Below are 18,652 nucleotides of genomic sequence, written 5' to 3' on the forward strand. Positions count from 1 at the left end.
GCGTGGGCCAGCATCCCAGAGGAGCTCGTCAGTCGCTCTTTTAAGAAATGCGGCATCTCGAACGCCCTTGATGGCACTGAGGACCACTTTCTATGGGAAGACATTTCCAACAAGGCGACTTCAGGAGACAGCGGCAGCGAACCTGACGATGACTGAACGAACGTCAGGAGACAGTGCCAGCGAAAACTGACAATGACTGAAGGGTTGAAGGGTAACTGCAGTGCAAATAAATGTTTTCTGTGCTGTTTACCTCGTATTATATGCGGATGAAAACTTTTTTTCTGATTTTGCTGTCCCCAAATTACACCTCGTATTATACGCGGGTCCGTATTATACGCGGGTTTTTACGGTACTCGGAACGTTATTAATTTCAGATCCATGGAAATAGGATCGAGAACATTGTTGAAGAAACAAAAAATCAAGTTAGCGACAAGGTGACACCCTTTCCATATCAAACAATATTGCCCGACAGGACGTACGACAAAAAGAGCAAACGGGCGCTCCGGTTGAAACGCCAGATTAAAAAAACCGTAAGCGGCCACGCGCTGTTGCAAAACAAACAAAACGAAACTTAAGGGCTAATTCGCGGAAATATGAAAAGTAAACGCACAAGGACGTCCAAAAGCTTTTTTTACTTTTTTACATGCTAGCCCAAGCGCAAGGTAATAAAAGTTTGCAAACAGTTAATGAAGCACCGCTACTACCTGACTGATTGTACAATTATAGTTCCATGATGCTCTCAAAAAGGTACATTGCTTTTTCATTCTCACACACAGTGCATTTCCACACATCGTCGCACACTTGTAATCGAAGCTGAAATCTCCCGTTTCTTGCCTTGGAATGGCACGCCTCCATTTCTCACGCAGCTCCCCGTCGCTCGGTAAACAGAACAAGGAAACATTTCCTAGAAGAACTGCGAGTTGGGCGTGTTGGTATAGGTTCATAATGGTTTCATAATGGTTCATAATGGTATAGGTTCATAGTTTCGTTTTTGCGCTGTTTCCCATTATAAACATCTTCTGTTGTATCGTTGTACAAGGAACGACATCCCGGGACACAACACGTGTTCGGCATCGTCGTTGCACTACTTAAGTCGCATCACAACAGCGCGAGATGCACGCAACATTTTTTTTTCCGCACAAAACAAACACAACTCGCCGCGTCTCCGCCGTTCGAGCCAGCGCAACGCTGCCCGAGGAGTGACCTCAGTGAGATGGTGGCGCCACCGCGCGGCGGCCAAACGCCGCATATGAAGCTCTCCCATTGAGTTACGGAGCAGTTTCGTGACCAGTAAAGCATTGAAGGACTCTGCTAGTACTGATCAAAATAGCCGCGTAAAAAGGATTTAAGAACAGACAATATTACCTTCTTAAATTCTTACGAATTTCAAAAGCTAGCGTTCGAGCGGTACGCACGGGAACCACGTTGCAGTTTACAAAAGACAGATGTGTCATATGTTTCTGTGGTTTAGGGAGAATGGAAGTTATTTCGGCAGCTCGTTGTGAAATTGATGCCGCATCCGCCCTGGGACCTGCCCCCTTTGCCGATGTTACATACCTCGACTTTCCACTGCGTTCTGACCGGAGGAGGTCGGAAGTCCCGAGGGGGTGGGGGAGCGCTCGGGTAAGACTTGGCCCCCCCTAATCGAGAACCCTGCGCACGCCTATGGTTCTGGCAGTCCTGGTGCCATAGGGAGTCTTAAGAGGGTTCAACGCTGGTCGACCACTCTCGACATGGTGTAGACACTCGAGTCACGGCCCGGGGGTTAAAAAGAAGGTCCCCTTCATTCCGAGTAGTTAGAGTGGCGCTGGCTACCACCCCCAAGCGCAGGAAACAAAAATACCTAACATGATACCCAGAAAGTGGAGGGGAAATATAGCCCCGCCGGTAGCGTAGTGGTTATCGCACCAGACCGGTATTCTGGAGGTCGTGGGTTCGAATCCCACCTGGCGGGCATTTTTTCTCCACTTTTTTTCTTTCTTTCCAAATTCTTTAGCTGTTTCAATTACCTACCACATCCTCCCTGTCTGCTTTCCGAGGTTTTCTTGACTGCCAATCCTTATTTCTGTCTTACCTTCAACGAGCCCCTCATTTCCTATTCTGATTCGCTACATGCATAGCGAGGGCCTCTGTTCTGGCAGTCTTGGTGCCATAGGGAGCTTAAGAGGGTTCAACGCTGGTCAACCACTCGACATGTCGTAGACACTCGAGTCACGGTCCGGGGGTTAAAAAGAAGGTCCCCTTCACCCCGAGCAGTCAGAGTGGCGCTGGCTACCACCCCCAAGTGCAGGAAACAAAAATACCTAAACATAAATACCCCAGAAATTGGAGGGCAAAATCGCCCCGCCGGTAGCGTAGTGGTTATCGCACCAGACCGGTATTCTGGAGGTCGTGGGTTCGGATCCCACCTGGCGGGCATTTTTTCTCCACTTTCTTTCTTTCCAAATTCTTTATCTGTTTCAATTACCTACCACATCCTCCCTGTTTGCTTTCCGAGGTTTTCTTGACTGCCAACCCTTATTTCTATATATATATATATGTATATACATTACATATACATAAATACAATTTAACACTTTTCGTTCATACTTGAATTGTGTACTGATGTTCAGTGATAGTAGAAAATTTAGAAGTTTCAAGATACTATTTGGTGTGGGGGCTTTTTTCTTTGCTGCCACGAAAGAAAAGGAGCTCTGATTGATAAAATATGTATTTTCGACACGTTAAGATTGTTATGTAAAGCAGCCTGATATTGCATTTAAAAGTATTTAGGGTCGATGAGCAGCACATCTTGATTATGGTAGGTATTTTGTAAATAGCGAAGCCGTGTTATAACACTGAACTTTCAAGATAAATGGCAATATGTTTAAGTCAGATAATAGCGCAGCTGACCACTGATTTCTTTACACTGATGCAGTGCCAACAGCTTTATCCTAGAATAAACTTTATCCTAGTATATGGCAGGGTTTACGTGAATTTACCAGGGTGATGCAGCCAAATGTTTGGTACTTATTTACTTGCTCTACCAGTGTGATGCACTGTTGTCATGAAAACACTCTATTTAAATACTTATAGGTGATAGCAAGCTCAACTGGTGTTTCGCCATGCTTCAAGCTACATAGGGCGGGCACTTTTGTAGTGTTTATTTCGAGCTATGTTGTAGTGTATGGGCGGATTCCTTACATATTGGATGATGATGTTGCATTGGGAGAGCCATAATTCATGTGCGCATTAGTGAGTGCTGTTTATTGGATGTGTGGGTTAACTAAAGAGGCATTAGTGTGAACGTTTTGTGGTGAAAATAATGGGGAGACCCAAGCAGATAAGCTGGTGACCAATATTTATCACCTTTTTATTCACTACACTGTAAAAAAAATTTGGTCAAAATGACGGAAAAGTTCTGGCAGCTCTATTTCCAAGCGGTTGGCTGTCAAATTGACGGGTGGTCGTCAATACAAAATAATGGCGTTTTTAGTCATTTTGACGTCTTACTTGTCATCCTGAAATACAAATTTGTCGTCAAAATGACGGGCTGACGTTTTTTTCATTCTGTCATTTTGACGTGTCCTTGTCAATATGAAATACTAATGGCCCGTCAATATGACGGCCTGAGTGTTTCACGGCAAACCGTCATTTAGACGTCAAATGTAAGTAAAATGTAGTCTTCGGCTGAACTGCCCAATTTTCACATTCTGTGGGCAGTAACTGATAAAAGATGCTACGACGATTAGCTTCAGTGCTCACGTATTTATTGCTGCAGAATGGTACGTAGCAGAATGGATGCAGGAATGCACAGCAGACTTGTGGCTTTCCTGTTGATTTTCTGAAAAGCCATGGACCACAGCACCTGAAAAATAGAACAGTTGGTATTGTGATTAGGTGGAACATGATATTAATGGTATTTGGACAAAATTGCATATAACAGACAACAAAAAGGGATCAACCTACACAAAAGCAGGTGGTGGACAATGCAAACAAATATGACAATATGTTAATCCAATCGAAACAGCATCTTTTCAAGAATACTAGCTGTGCAAAAGTTAAATGAAAAAAGTTTGGTATACGTAGTATGTGCATAAAACTGGCGTAAAAAGATAAAAAATAAAAACCACATTTCAATAAGCCACGTCGCGCTGTGTAACCACAGAACAAAGGAAGCTGCCAGAAAGTCACAGTAGCTTTCTTTAGTCGTGGCCGCAACGATTAGAAAGTTAATAAAACTTTAACCGTTATCGAGATGAAGTTGTTCCACACTCATTTACCTTTGCAAACTCAATCGTCAGAGTGAGGGTGGCCGTGTCGGTAACAAACGTTGAACATGAAGAATCCACGATGACGGGTGACACTTCTTGCTTCACAGTATTGTTGTGGTGATGCTGTCGTGTCCGTCGACTGCTATGAAGACCCGCTGGAGTCCACCCATCTTCGAGCCTGCATGGCGACAAAATTACTGCACTTACGTACCGTCGCAGTTGAAGGAGCGATGCAACGATCGCGAGTAACAGTTATACGTACTTTGCACAAGAAGGCGACGCACGAGAAAAAAAGACGCGCAGAGTTTAGATGTGTCCAGAAGTTCTTGGCCCGTCAAGTTTAAGCAGTCGTTAGTCTGCTCGCTTTCTGCCCTTTGCACGACCCGATGAAAGAGTCGACAGCCCCCTACCCTTCCCCACCCCAACTTTCGGAAACAGTGCTGCGGCGTGAACAAGCGACAAGTCATTGCTTATTACCGAGTTTCGGCGGGTGCGCGGGCACGATCAAAAGCGTTGTTTCGCGCAAAATTATATTACAACAATACATACTCGTCACGCACTTAACGAAACGCCCGCCTACTGCGGTGTCGAAATCAGCCGCTGTCTATTCCCGCCCATTTCTTCCCATGTCGACATTTCGAAACTGTGTCAGTTGGAGACAAAACTCATCAAAACGCAAACGCGTTTCCTGTTTGAGGGCAATTAAAAGTGCTAGAAAAAGTAAAAGCTCCAGGCCGTGCAGCGGCCGGCACGAAGGTGGTCATCGTTCTCACGGCGCAGTTATCCCTCGCCGACCGCTCGCACAGACGAGCGTGCTGCCCTGTTCAAGCTACAGATGCAGAAACACGGTTCCAGTTTCTGACACGACGGCCCTCATAGTATTCGAGCCAATATACTCTGCACACTTGAACTTGCTTCACAATTATTGTGTTCACAGATTTTATTTATTATTACTTTTTTTTGCGCGGGAAAATCTCTTGATGCGGTAAATCGTTCACTTACCACTATCAGATGCACTTGCTCTGTTGCTGCAGCTCCGTGCGCATGGCTGCTTGCTGAAGGAGACCAGAAAAGAGACGTTTGCTCGGTCGCAGTTTCAAAGTATGTGTGAGCCCCCGACATGGGAAAGGAGGGCAACCCAGATGCTTTCCGAAAACAGAAGAAAATGTCCCTTCCTTCCTCCTCCCCCGATCGCGCGGACGGCGGCGGCCGCGGCGACGGGAGACAAAGGAAGCGTCCCTGGAAAGACCCCCACTCCCCCCGGCAACAGGCAGCGGTGCCTCTCGGAAGGGTCCCTACAAAGGAAGCATTCTTCGACAATCCGGCGTCGAACAAGAGAAAAAGCAAATGGCCCCACCGGCGACTGCGAGAGCCGCCTGGGGCGGCCAATCAGAGTGCTGTATTACCGAAATCAGTTTGTTTGTTTACTTTCGCTCCCTGTTCTATCCCCTCTCCCATCGAGTTGACGGCGAAACAACAGTCTTCACCATTTACGTCGACTTCCTGTCAAAAATCACGGTCACTTGGCCGTAAAAGTGACGACCAGTTTTTACAGTGTATATAGCAGAATTTTGTGTCTTCCCTGGTAAATGCAGACATATAGGAATGTCTTAATGACACTGTCTTTTTATCAAGTCTCTCTTTGAAGCCACAATACAGATCTGAATATATCAGCCACGTCCTCCTATTTCTGGCGGTTGCCTTCATGGTGTAGTGGCGGTACCCATGCACACACGGCAACATATTTTGACACTTAATGGGTTCCTGCTTTTCAATGTGTTTATGATTGCTATGTTCTTTTGGCATAGAGTACAGATTTTGGAATTACAGTTGCTTTTGGTTTGTTATAAACGTAAACTACTGAACTTGGAATGTGAAAGGGCTTGGCTTGTGCATATGAAAGCTACTGCCATTCAGAGAGCTCTAAAATTACACTCTGGAGGAATATCTGAAAACAGGATTTTTAGACACCCTCTCTTTAGTGTTAAAGAAAGTAGTGTTAGAATGAACGGTATTAATTTATTAGCTGCCAAACTTGCTTATTTAATCATGCAGTTGTTGTTTAGCTTGCTTCCTGCCTTTTTATTGTGCAGTTTTGATGGATGTTGTGTCATTTTGTCCACTAAGGATTTTTCCCAGCGACAGTGGTGGAATGCAGTTTGGAGAGAACCTTCATTCCGGCCTGTCCTGTCATCAACAGTACCACCAAGTAGCTGATGCACGAGTGGGTGCTCCTAGTGAGATGCCCTACATCTGCCCAGTTTGCAAGAAAGTCTTCAAGCTAAAATGCAGCCGGGATGCGCATATGAGAGTGCACCCCAGCACAAAACCCTACTTCTGTGGAGTCTCTCAAAAAAGCTTTACTAAACGAAGCCAGCTGGTTTATCATGAAAGTTCTCACTCTGACCAGAAGCCCTACAACTGTAGCACCTGCCAGAAAGGATTTGTTAAGAGAAGTGATCTGGTTTGCCATGAAAGAGTGCACTCTGGTGAGAAGCCCTTTATATGTAGCATCTGTCAGAAGGGGTTTACTCAAAGTAGCCACCTGCTTGATCACGAGAGATCACACTCAGGTGAGAAGCCCTATGTGTGTAGCACCTGTGGGAGGGGCTTTGCTAGAAAGATGAACCTAGTTTGTCATGAAAGGTTGCACTCTGGTGAAAAGCCTCACGTATGCAGCATCTGTCAAAAGGGATTTACTAACAAAGCCCACCTTGTTACTCATGAGAGATTGCATTCTGGTGAGAGGCCCTATGTGTGTAACATCTGCCAAAAGGGATTTAGTAAAAGATGCCACCTTGTTTCTCATGGAAGGTTACACTCTGGCGAGAGGCCATATGTGTGTACCGTCTGTCAGAAAGGGTTTAGTAACAGTAGCCGCTTGCTTTGTCACAAAAGAACACACTCTGTCCAGAAGCCCTATGTATGTACGATCTGCCAAATGAGTTTTGCTTACAGAAGCCACCTAGCTAATCATGAAATGTCACACTCAGGTGAGAGACCCTATGTGTGCAGCATCTGCCAGAAATGCTTTGCTAAAAAAAGCCACCTGGTTTGTCATGAAAAATTGCACTCAGACAAGCCCTACGTGTGCAACACTTGTCAGAAAAGTTTTACTAGAAGAAGAAACCTGGTTTCTCATGAAAGATTGCATTCTGGTGAGACGCCACATGCATGTGGCATATGCGAGAAAACTTTCTCTGAAAGAGCTCACATGCTTGATCATCAAAGGACACACTCTAGTGAGAAACCCTACATGTGTACCATCTGTCAAAAAAGCTTTACTCAGAAGCACCGTCTTGTCAGTCACGAAAAATTGCACTCTGGGGAGAAACCCTATGCATGCAACATTTGTCAAAAAAGCTTCGCGTTAAAACAGTACTTGGTCAGGCATGAACTAAGACACATTGGCACTGACGTCATTGGTGCGGAAAACAGTGCCGGAGAGCAAATCCTGCTCCATCCTGCTACATTTTATGCAGCCGGCACAGAATCTGCGCCATAAGTCGTTTTTTGCTATTTGTACAAACAAAACCAATGGCCCAACCTCGTACTACTTTCCATGCAGGAGGGACATCACTCCGAAAATGCACGCAGCCCTTCTTTATGTATGCAGGAGAAAATGTAAAACGAAGACAGCTATTCGGTTGCTGCCACATTTTTTGATTGTCAAATTTGACCCAGGTGTTAGAAAAATGCAGCAATGTTTCTAGTTATTCACATTAGGTGTATCTGCAACTACGTGCTGTCCCTTCAGTGTGCAAAGGCGTATGCAGAAGTTCATTTTCAGAGACTGAAAAAAATGGGAGAGACCTAATTTTGGAAATGAATGCCCTCGTATATTCATCATTTGCGGGGGGGGGGGAAGGGAAGGAAGAGCACAAGTTCAAATAATAGTGAAATATATTTCATCGTGGATTGGGCAAAACAATGTGCCTGCTGCACTATGAATTCGTCCAGATGGCATTTCCTGCAAAGGCGACTGACAAGAGGCGTGGAGGAGATAGGAGCTACAACTATACGTAGATATTTCTTTATAAACAATCGTCTGCTCAAAGCGCGGTGTGGCTCACGTACGCAAACATGTTTCCATGCCTTTAATCAATTAAAATTACCTTTTTTTTTTCAACCGTAGCCATGTGAAAAGTTGCTCCACCAGCACTATCATTAAAGCTGCAACTATCGATCAAGCAATGATGCCACAACATGAAGTGCACAAAGCATGTCAGAAATTTAAACTTCAAATGCACTGTTTAAATGCTCTAAAGTCGTTGCATGACTTCTGCATAGCAACTGAAACAATGATGGATGAACACTGTCTAGCCTCTCACATGCTTTTTTGTCTCTAGGGCCTGGTGTATGTAATGCTTGCTTAAGATATGTGCTCACCTCAGTGTTGACTGTTTGTGTGCTGAAATGAAATTATTTCAAAGTGCATAATAAAGGCACCTCTCGTGAAAGTTGTGGATGTTTGATCTCTCTGCAGGAAAACCATGACCTTTTTTTGACGGGAAGAATGCAGCTGTTCAAGCAAAGCTTGAAATAAGTGACTTGAACTTGCGATGTGTGTATGCCAAATGCCACACAGTAAAGCTAACCTTAAGAAGAACTGACGATGATGACGACATGAATTCACATTCGTAGGTCTATGGGTGATCCGTTCAGTGGAAGAGAAGGTGGTTGCAAGGGCACATGCTCGTGAGCGTGCGCATATACAAATAAAATTGAACATCTCTTTTCTAAACAAGAAAAGTAAACACGCAAAGCTTGATGGCAAACACACTGTGCACAATGACAACTTTAGCTGAGCCTAATCCACCACACCTCATAAGTATATATAAATAGAAACAACATTGAGGATAACTATATGCCCGCCGCGGTAGCTCAGTGGCTAAGGCGTTGCACTGCTGAGCACGAGGACGGAGGCTCCATTCCCTGTCGCAACAGCCGCTTTTATAATAGAGGCGAAAAGCAAAAACACCCTTGTGTGCAAGATATCGGCGCACGTTAAAAGATCCCCAAGTGGTCAAAATTAATCCGGAGCCCTCCTCTACGGTGCCGCTTATCGCCGGCATTGTGTCGGCTCCTTAACCCCTACAATCAAGCTTGATAATGGTAAGGTGTGTTAGATGAAGCTCAGCCTCAGTGGTTGTGCATTGCATGTTTTACCTTTTCATTTAGGAAATGGACATTCGATCTTATTTTGCCATTTACGGTTTGTCCTCCACAGACCTCTTAGTGTGTAGATTTCAGGTTCTATACAGATGTGCCCCACATGTGCGAGGTGCTGTTTCTGGTATCGTGAGTTATTATGACGTTTGACGCGCCGGCACCACACAGGCAATGAGGCGTGCCGTAGTGGAGAGCTTCTGATCAATTTTGGCCACCTGGGGATGTTTAGCGTGCGCCAAAATCTCGAACACACAGGAGTTTTCGCTTCCACCAGAAAAGTGTCTGCTTGGGACAGGAATCGAACTGTCATAGGGCTCAGCAGCACAATGCCTTAGCCGCTACGCCACTGCAGCATTGTGCCTGCTATCTTCATCGGTTTGCTTTTCAGCGCACGAAAGCCTGACCTTTGAACTTCAGAAGCATGCCAATTGCACAGATAAGTTTACACTTCGCTTTATAAGTCGAATAAAAGATGACGGGTAGTGAATCTCAAATAGGAGTATTCACTCTAGTTCAACACAGCAGTCAGTAGTATGTTAGGTGTGGTTTGAACATGCATCCTTGATTCCGTTTAGGTAATAGTCGGTAGTCCATTTGTGTGTGAAAGTGCAATGCAGGTATGAAAAAAATCTCATAGGTGGTCTTGACCGTGCCAATGCGATTGCCTAGTGAAGCTATTCCAAAACTATCATACCTGATGGGCTTTCTTAATGCACTGCCTGACGTCCCTTCTTAATCAATGATGGGTACCCAACTAGGCCAGCATGGCACTTCAATACACCATTAATGTGAAAGCATTATGAAGTGAAAATCTCAGCTGTTTGAGCTGCAGATGGCCCCAAAATTTACACGCTAAAAAGGAAACATCCCCCTCGCGAGGGGCACGATCAAATGCAGAGCATTTCCGCGGGGGGCGCGCCTGCAAGTCGTATGGATTACGTATTGGTTGTTGTAATTGTTGTCTTCCAGCGTAGACATTGTCGATGAAGTCGGTGGTGAAACGTGCCGTGAACCCCCTGCCGCGTCTATGACGCAACGTGGAGCGGCGATGACGCAACACAATCCACTTTAATCCAATCGAATTCAATCCAATGCCCCTCGCGAGAGAATATTATAGCGCCGAAATCGCGCCACCACACGAACGCGTGATGTTGACGTCACGATCACGCCACAAATGTTAGCGACCGGAGCGCGCTTAAACGACATGTGGTTTAAGCACGAACCGACCGCGGCGAGGGAGCGCGATGCGAGCGCCCCCACCTATTCTTGCGCGCGAACCGGCTGTTGCTCAGCGCGAACCCAACGCGGCGAGAGAGGGTGTTGCGCACGTCCCCACCTGTTGTGCGCCCGAACCTAACGCGGCGAGAGAGGGTGTTGCGAGCGGAGAGAAGGGGAGGAGGACGCGGGGGAGAGGGCGCACCTGTGGCTAACGGTTGAATGAGTCAAGGGTATAAGGCGCGTCCGTAACCTTCCATTCTGTGTCGGCTTTTTGAGGCCGCAACCTATCGATGTTCGCTCGTGCCACTGTCTGCAACATGTTCTTCCTGGCAAAGCTATGGTATGTGATGCAAGTAATACACTGTTCGCCAGTAAATGTGCACCGTATTTTTGCTGTATTCATCGGGTTCCCAGTGGGAAAGAACCAGCCGTACGAATCTCTTTCGTAAAGTTCGAACGGGAGGGGTGGCCTTATCACACCTGTTTTTGCGACAACTCAGCAGATTTATGTTCTTCGCGATGCGAGTGATGCCTTTCTGCGCACATTTCTACAAAGTGTCTTGGTGGGTTCACTCCCGCAGTTTGTTGTTTCCAGTGTTGATGAACGTTACACATTGAAAGGTTACCTGAAGGAAACCGTTAAATCTTTAAGATTCCTCTGTGTAAGGTTTTCCCTTGAATATCTTTCAAGTGTTTCAAGAAAACGTCTGTCAGAAGATCTTAGAGATGTTCTTTTTCCAGTACCGCTGTACAGAACTATGTACCGCATTGGGCCAGGGCAAGATGTACTGTGTCACGTCAAAAAGATGGCAGTCCCAGCATGTATGAAAACATTCTTTTTTAAGCTTCATTCGGGAACTCTTCTAGTCAAAACATGGATGGCTGAAAAAGGGTCGTTTGTGCCATGGACAACAGTTTGTCTTTTGTGTAAAAAACCCGAAATAGACCACGTTTTCCGAGACTGCTGGGATGCCGTCTTTTTTTGGGACGTTCTTCAGCGTACCCTGAAAAAAGACTTGCCTGTGACACCACATAGAATCCGTTTCATTCCCGTAGACAAACATGACAGTGTGCCGTAACACCTGATAATGCTTTTGGACCTACACGCCATCTGGCTGAGTCGTATGGCGGTGCGCCATTCTGATGCTGACGCGAAGACCGTCAGCAAGTACTTTGCTCAGAATGTCAGTATGCTGAAGGAAGTAATTAATATGCAGTGCCCAGAGCTTACGTGGCTACCCACGTATTTTGGAGGAATTGTCTTCTTTCGATGTTTATAATAGTTTTCGCCAACCGAAGTTCGGTGAGCGGGTTTTAAACCGACACTGATGCGTCTTAGAATAGCATTGTAGACATTGTAGGGACTGTTTGTTCAATGTGCAATAAAGAAAGAAAAATCGGCTTTGTGGCGCAGTGGGCAAAGCACCATGTACCTTGCGTTCCGCCCGCAGAGTCGTGGGATCGAAACCTGGCGCCGGTAAGTATTATTTTTTTATATAGTGTAGGGGGAGCGATGCGGACTACGGACGTGAACGCGGGTGACATCGTGAGTTACTGAAATGCTCTGCATGTAAAAGGAAAAAGCACATCAGGAATAGACATCGAAGCCAGGGACACTTGTTGACCACCCGCTGTGGTGGCTCAGTGGCTAAGCCGTTGCGCTGCTGAGCACGAGGTCGCGGGTTCGATTCCCGGCCGCAGCGGCCGCTTTTCTGATGGAGGTGAAAAGCAAAAACGCGTGTGTACGAGATTTCGGCGCACGTTAAAGATCCCTAGGTGGTCAAAATTAATCCGGAGCCTTCCACTATGTCGCGCCTCATCGCCTGCGTTGCGTCGCCGCGTTAAACCCTACAATCAATGAACACTTGTTGACCATCAAGTTCCTTCACTACTGCGCTACTCCTTTGTTTCACATGAAATATGGCTTTCAAGGCACTTCAGTCTTATCGCGTGCTTGGATTACAATAACATGCTTTCCCCTGCTACGAATTGGTTTGTGCTACCCAAATTCAAATTCATAGCTTCTCAACACAGATTCTCTTCTGATCTCTAGGGTTATCTACGTTGCTCCATACCTCTGCCTCACGAAAGGAGACTTGGACGCCCTTGACAAGTTCATACGCAAGGCATTCAAACAGGCATTGGGCCTGCCTATGAACACCTCTACTCAGCGGCTTCTACAACTGGGCCTTCATAATACGGTTTCAGAATTAATTGAAGGCCACCTTGCCAGTCAACGTGTCCGGCTCACTCAAACACCTCCGGGCCTTTGGCTACTCAAACGCCTACGACTCGCGCACCCAGCATCTCCTCCTGCTCTTCTTGTCCTCCCCGAGGCTTGGAGATCTGCTGTACGGGTTCGTCCATTACCGAAGAACATGCACCCTGATCTCCACCCGGGCAGAAGACAAGCACGGAGTCAAGCCCACGAGAACATCTATGGGAACCGCCTGGACGTCGCGTATACAGACGCTAGCTCGTATCCAGGCGGGCAGCACAAGGTTGCAACCGTCACCACCAAATCGGCCCTTATAACCTGTGCTTCAGTTACCACGTCATCCACGCATATTGCTGAGGAACTGGCCATCGCACTCGCACTTGTTCACACCAAGAGCGCGGTCATCCTATCCGACTCCCAAGCTGCCTGTCGGAGCTTCTTGGCGGGGAGGGTGGCCCCACCAACTTTCCGCCTCCTCTCACAACATCAGCCACAAAGAAACGTAGCCCTCGTCTGGACACCCGCCCACTGTACATTGACAGGCAATAATTTTGCCCATCATCAAGCCTGCGCACTCTCCTCCCAGGCCCCAGAAGAACAAGCGGAGTCCACACCACTGGTTACGTTTCAGGACATCACACAGTACTATCGACTCGACAGGCAACAATTCCCTCAACCTCACTCCAAGCTGTCCAAATCAGAAGAAACGACTCTTCGTCGCATCCAAACAAATACCTTCGTTCATCCAATTCGCTTACACCACATGGTTCCTAATCAAATTCCCGCCCAATGCACTTTTTGCTCTAAGCCTGGCACACTCGTCCACATTTTATTAGAGTGTACGCATAACCCTGACCTCCCACCCTTTCCTTCCCCCCTCCCCCTCCATGAGCTGTGGGAGAACCTGATCACCAGCGACCACCTGGACGTCCAGCAACTACTGGCATCTAGGGCGTCGGTCGCCCGGTCGTCACTTGGATTCCCGGACTAGGGAACCACTCCTACTTTATAAGGCTCATTAAAGTTTCATACTACTACTACTACTCTCGAATCTGAGGGCATACCCACTGAAGGGGTTTTGCCAATGACAGTGACAGTGCCACTGACAGTTCAGAGCCGGTTTACGTATTGTCAATGAGCAGGGACGTCACCATATCCACTCATGGGGCCTGGCCAGTGAAGATGACAGCTGCCGGCAGAACTATTTACATAATTCCCTTTGTAGTAATGCTTCCGAATTCAAAGCTCGTCAGGAAATTCCATTTCCTTCTGTTATTTTTGCTTATCAGTAATAGACGTGACAGATGATTCGTTGCCAAAACTAAATTTGAACACTGCCTGTCCTTCCAGCATTGCAATCTCCAGTTCCAAATGTAAATGTAAGGCACCAGATCTGGCTTGTAGCATAGTCAAGAATGAAGTCTCCCACCATACCAACCGGTGAGTTTTATTCTTGTATCGGCCATGGAAAGTATCCTTGGATGAGCTTTCTGTGTTTTTTAATCTGTGAGCGTTACCATTTCGTAGCTGTTCACACTACAGACACAGTCTTTGGCAATGCTCCCTGGCTCTACCATCAGCGAGTATATTGATAAGGGGTGAGGATGCCGTAGAGAAAAATTTATTCACAGTATTTGCACCATTTACAGGACTAAAAACTGGGCTTCCACTAACATCCAGAATGGATAGCCAAAAACGTCGTCTTCCCTTTCCACCAACACCCTTCGCTGAACGTCCTTTTTGCATCCTGCGGCAATCCCACATGAGCACATCGTCAGTCATCTTGTTTGCCATGTGGCATTACCTTCTGGCGGAACGAGCGCCATCGCAGCAGTGTGGCGAATTGGGGTGAGGCGATTGGTACGGCTTGAGTTTTACAATATGTGGATGATGTCCGCAGAAAAAAAATGACTCCATGAGGTTGGAGAAGCGGATGAGATCTCGTACGTCCCCGCTGCGGTGGCTTAGTGGCTAAGGCGTCGTGCTGCTGTGCATGAGAACACGGGTTCCATTCCCGGCCGCAGCTGGCCTGTTTCTGATGGAGGCTAAAAGAAACAACGCCTGTGCGCACGAGATTTCGCGCACGTTAAAGATTCCCAGGTGGTCAAAATTAATCCGGAGCCCTCCACTACGGTGCACATCGCCTGCGTTGCATTGGTGCGGTAAACTCTACAATCAGTCAGTCAAGATCTCATACTTGACATCGGTCACTTGATGTAGTACACGATACGGGAAAAAATAGCGGGGCAGCAGTTTTTTTTGAAAAGCCCGAGTCGACGGTTACGCATCCAGAGAAGAGAAGGTCATCCAAGAGAAAATGGCGCCACGTGGTGTTTGTGGTCATAAATCACCTTCTGGCTAGCTTGTGATGAAGAAAGTCGGTAGCGGGCTACCTGCCGAGCATGATCAGGGTGAGCATTGGCATCCCTGGCGTACTCCGACTGCAGTGGGGGTGATGGGTCTACCGATGTGGGTAGGAGTACGCGCAATGGTGGAGTGGGATCACGACCATATGGAAGATAGAATGGTGAATACCCGGCTGTTTATGCAGTCATGAATCAATAATGAAAGTCACATAAGGCAGCATGACGTCCCAGTCTCGATGATCTGGAGCAATGTAGCAAGATAACACATCGGCCAGGGCACAATTGAGGCGTTCGGTAAGGCCATTTGTCAGGAGCCCGGGAAGGGGTACACTGTAGATAGCTTGTGTTTAGCAGAACATGAGCAAATGGTTCTTCAATGACTTGGGAGAGGAAGTAACATCCGCGGTCAGTAAACTGCTGATCGAGGCGCCCCATGTTTGAGAATTAGCTCTCGAAGCAGAAAATATGGCACATCCGTAGCACAGCTGGTCGGCAAAGCATGTGTAGGCGTGAGGTGTAATCGGTCGCGAAAGCAATCCAGCTGTTTTCCCGATATGGATGGGCCAACCAGGTCGAAAGCTACGCAGAAAAATGGTTCTGGCAGGATCACGAGAGCCTGCAGGCTTTTGTCTTGAGGGGGGCAAACCCATTGTATTGAGGGGGGAAGATGGAGAGTGCGAGGGGGCAGGGCAGTTGTTCTTGGCTCGCTTGGGGTGGGGCAGGAGAAAGGGCAAATGCCCTTTTTGTACCCTCCTGCTGACGCTCATGGCCAGGATGTAAAGAGGCTGGAGCTGGCCCACTGGAAGCGAGATTGGTGTCTTTCTGCGCTGGCATCGGTCGCACCCTTTAAAGCTATTGCCGCATGCGGCATCCCTCAAGTTATCTAGCAATAACTTGCAGCCAAGACTTGGTCTTCGTGCATAGCATTGCCCTCGGCAGAAAGAAGACGACATTAAAGCACGAATTGGGATCGCTGCTTCAGGTATTTTACGTGCTAACAGCATCGCCCTGCTGCAAAATCATAGACATGGTAATAGTTTTATACGTTAGACGTGGTCCCTTTACGGATGTAAACTTTTCCAGCTGAACATGGTTCCCATAAACACTACAAACTTAGTGGAGGGCCACAATTATTTGGTGTCGACCAGCTGGCATGGGTTGTGATAGGAGGAGACATCAACATCATTGAAAATGTTTGGCACACATGAAGGTGGCCATAACCCAGGGACACGTAACCAGCCACCAATGACAAGTGTGGGCCGTACCACTCGCAGAGTGGGAGCGTCAGGCAAGCGACAGATTGCTCGACACTCAGCTGTATAAATCACTGCAATCAGGGATGTCTGCACCAATAGCATTGGACAGTGACACCATCCGCTGTGAAGGGCTCTACCTCTGACACGATGTTGTTGCTGTGATTTTGTTTGAACGGTAGAGACAGTGTCTAAATCATAAGAACCTCTCAATAAAGTGTCTTGTTTCACCTCCAATTCGATGTGGCACATCTGAACTTCCATGCTAAATCACGTTGCACTTGAGGTAGTGATGAGTGAAAATGCTTCTTTGCTCTAAAATGGACGGCCAACAAACTGCACCGTAGTAGGCGGATGAAATATGCTACACCACGCTGGTTGCAGTTATAGCCAAGAGGAACTGCAACTTGTCTTGCAGATAAAGGTGACGGCTCATGTTTGCAAACTGCGCAGCTGCAGAACGATGATTCGCGTCATAAAAAAAGATGGCAAGTCGTTCTTGTTTTACTGCATAAACCAGTGCGTCTATGCAGCAAAAAAGGCTACAAATTTCTTCAGCAGTAGGGGACTGCTTGTTTAGAGCAGGCAACATGCAGAGTCGAGCCGACGCTCTGCTGCCTGATGATGCATTGCGGGCAATGGACTCCCTAAACCAACGGCATGCAGGGTGTTTCTGCGACGTGCCGTTAGGATGCTGTCGCAGTATACGTCTGCGAGAAAGTGCGAAATGGCAAACAGAATGAGAGGCAGCGCTACCCAACACAAAGGTTGGCAAAATCTATTAGGGTTCATCCACGGCTTTGATTGTTTACATCACTGAAACCGTGCTAGTGTTCCCGTGCGTACCTCGCAATGAAAATTTTGTTGATGGCAAGCAAAATAGCATTTTGTGTCATGCCTCAAATTATGTTAGTCAGTAGTATTAGCTCTATGATGTTAGTCCTCGCTGTAATTTTGCACGGTCTTGCACAAATATGCTGTGCAAACTCGCCCAACAAAGCTCGTGCCATGTGCTTATGTTCTCTCCACACTGTGCTGTGTTACTTCAATCATGTCTGGGCACGTTTACCAATATCTCCTTGCATTATACGTATAACTATTCAGAGAGCTATAAACAAGTCCACTTCCATTTCTCTGTCGGTGCTGTATTACCCAGCAAATGCTCAAGGACCTCAGTAAGGGTAAGTGTGCATGCGTCAAGAACAAAACGACCCCTTGGTGGTCAAGTCACCGAACAAGCAAATGTGATGCAAGTCCGTAAGAAAGGAATTCTTTCAGTTTCAAGCAGCCTCGAGTAACTTTCGTATCGAAAGCATATATCCGGTTTTACTTCACGCATACTTTTGGTCGGTTTCGGGCAAATTAGATGGGAATAGTTCAAGCAAGCGTTTCGAAGGAGGCAGCCAGCACTCTGGTGTATGAGCTCCTGCCTTTTGGCTGCCTCTGGCTCTCAGCTGTATGGAAGTTATATGCCAATAAACTCCTATTGAAATCTCCCCCTGCCCCGGCAACCTACATGTAGTACGTCTGCTTCACAAGTCGCGGTGGAAGCGCGCTGTCTGGATTTTTCAACCAGCCAGACCGCCACCGCGCACACGGACTATCTGGTAATTACTAAAACTATTTATGTTTATAGCCAATTGGACGTAACATTAGTGATGACAACGTGTGGGGAAAAACCCCGCCTGAAGCAAGGAATTCGTTTCGACGAAACTGTACGCAAGGCAACAAAGAGCAATAATAACGACAATGAGCGGCATTAGCTTCGATTGTTCTTCGGTGAGAAGATTTACAGGACAGGGGATGAGATATCACGCGAAAAACAAAAGAACGTAGATTTCTTTTAACTTCTGTAGTTTACCAAGAGATGAGGCGTTCAGGAGAGTACCGTAAACTGAGCGCTGCTTAGTAATTCTGTGGTTCTATCCATACACGCATTTTGCTTATCCCTGCCTAACGAAACCTAAAGTCCCTTGATAAGTAGATGAAGGGACTTTAACGAAACCCAAAGTCGTCCATGCGAGTTTTTGTTAGCAGACAACTCCGAGAGCCATTGCAAACACCCCTGGCTAGAAGCCAGAAGCATCAACATCGCCATCAAACACCTCGGAATGGGGCGCCCTCAATGCAAATAACGTTCTCACGAGGTTTGGTGAGATTGGCTGGCATACG

At 46.9% G+C, this 18,652-nt stretch overlaps 1 protein-coding gene, 1 long non-coding RNA gene and 1 other non-coding gene across 8 annotated transcripts in view; 2 read left to right on the forward strand and 1 right to left on the reverse strand.

Annotated features, from left to right (window-relative positions):
- Window positions 1-8,727, forward strand: part of LOC144158690 (uncharacterized) — a 47,262-nt gene extending 38,535 nt beyond the window's left edge. For all 6 annotated transcript variants that reach the window (XM_077689735.1, XM_077689739.1, XM_077689733.1 and 3 more), the window contains one exon: window positions 6,381-8,727. In XM_077689735.1, coding sequence (XP_077545861.1) covers window positions 6,381-7,758 — 1,378 coding nt within the window. In that variant the 3' untranslated portion in view covers window positions 7,759-8,727. The remainder of the gene's footprint in view (window positions 1-6,380) is intronic.
- On the forward strand, window positions 1,882-1,954 carry Trnat-ggu (transfer RNA threonine (anticodon GGU)). Its single transcript has one exon. It is a non-coding gene; the product is annotated as a tRNA-Thr (tRNA).
- On the reverse strand, window positions 3,732-5,345 carry LOC144158702 (uncharacterized). Its single transcript, XR_013320167.1, has 3 exons — window positions 5,256-5,345; window positions 4,263-4,431; window positions 3,732-3,847 (listed from the first exon to the last, which is right to left on the reverse strand). It is a non-coding gene; the product is annotated as an uncharacterized LOC144158702 (long non-coding RNA).
- Window positions 8,728-18,652: the final 9,925 nt, after the last annotated feature.

Source organism: Haemaphysalis longicornis, unplaced genomic scaffold (assembly GCF_048455015.1).
Source record: "Haemaphysalis longicornis isolate Haplotype H1 unplaced genomic scaffold, Haemaphysalis longicornis Haplotype H1 scaffold_10, whole genome shotgun sequence".
In the NCBI taxonomy this organism is placed as follows: domain Eukaryota; kingdom Metazoa; phylum Arthropoda; class Arachnida; order Ixodida; family Ixodidae; genus Haemaphysalis; species Haemaphysalis longicornis.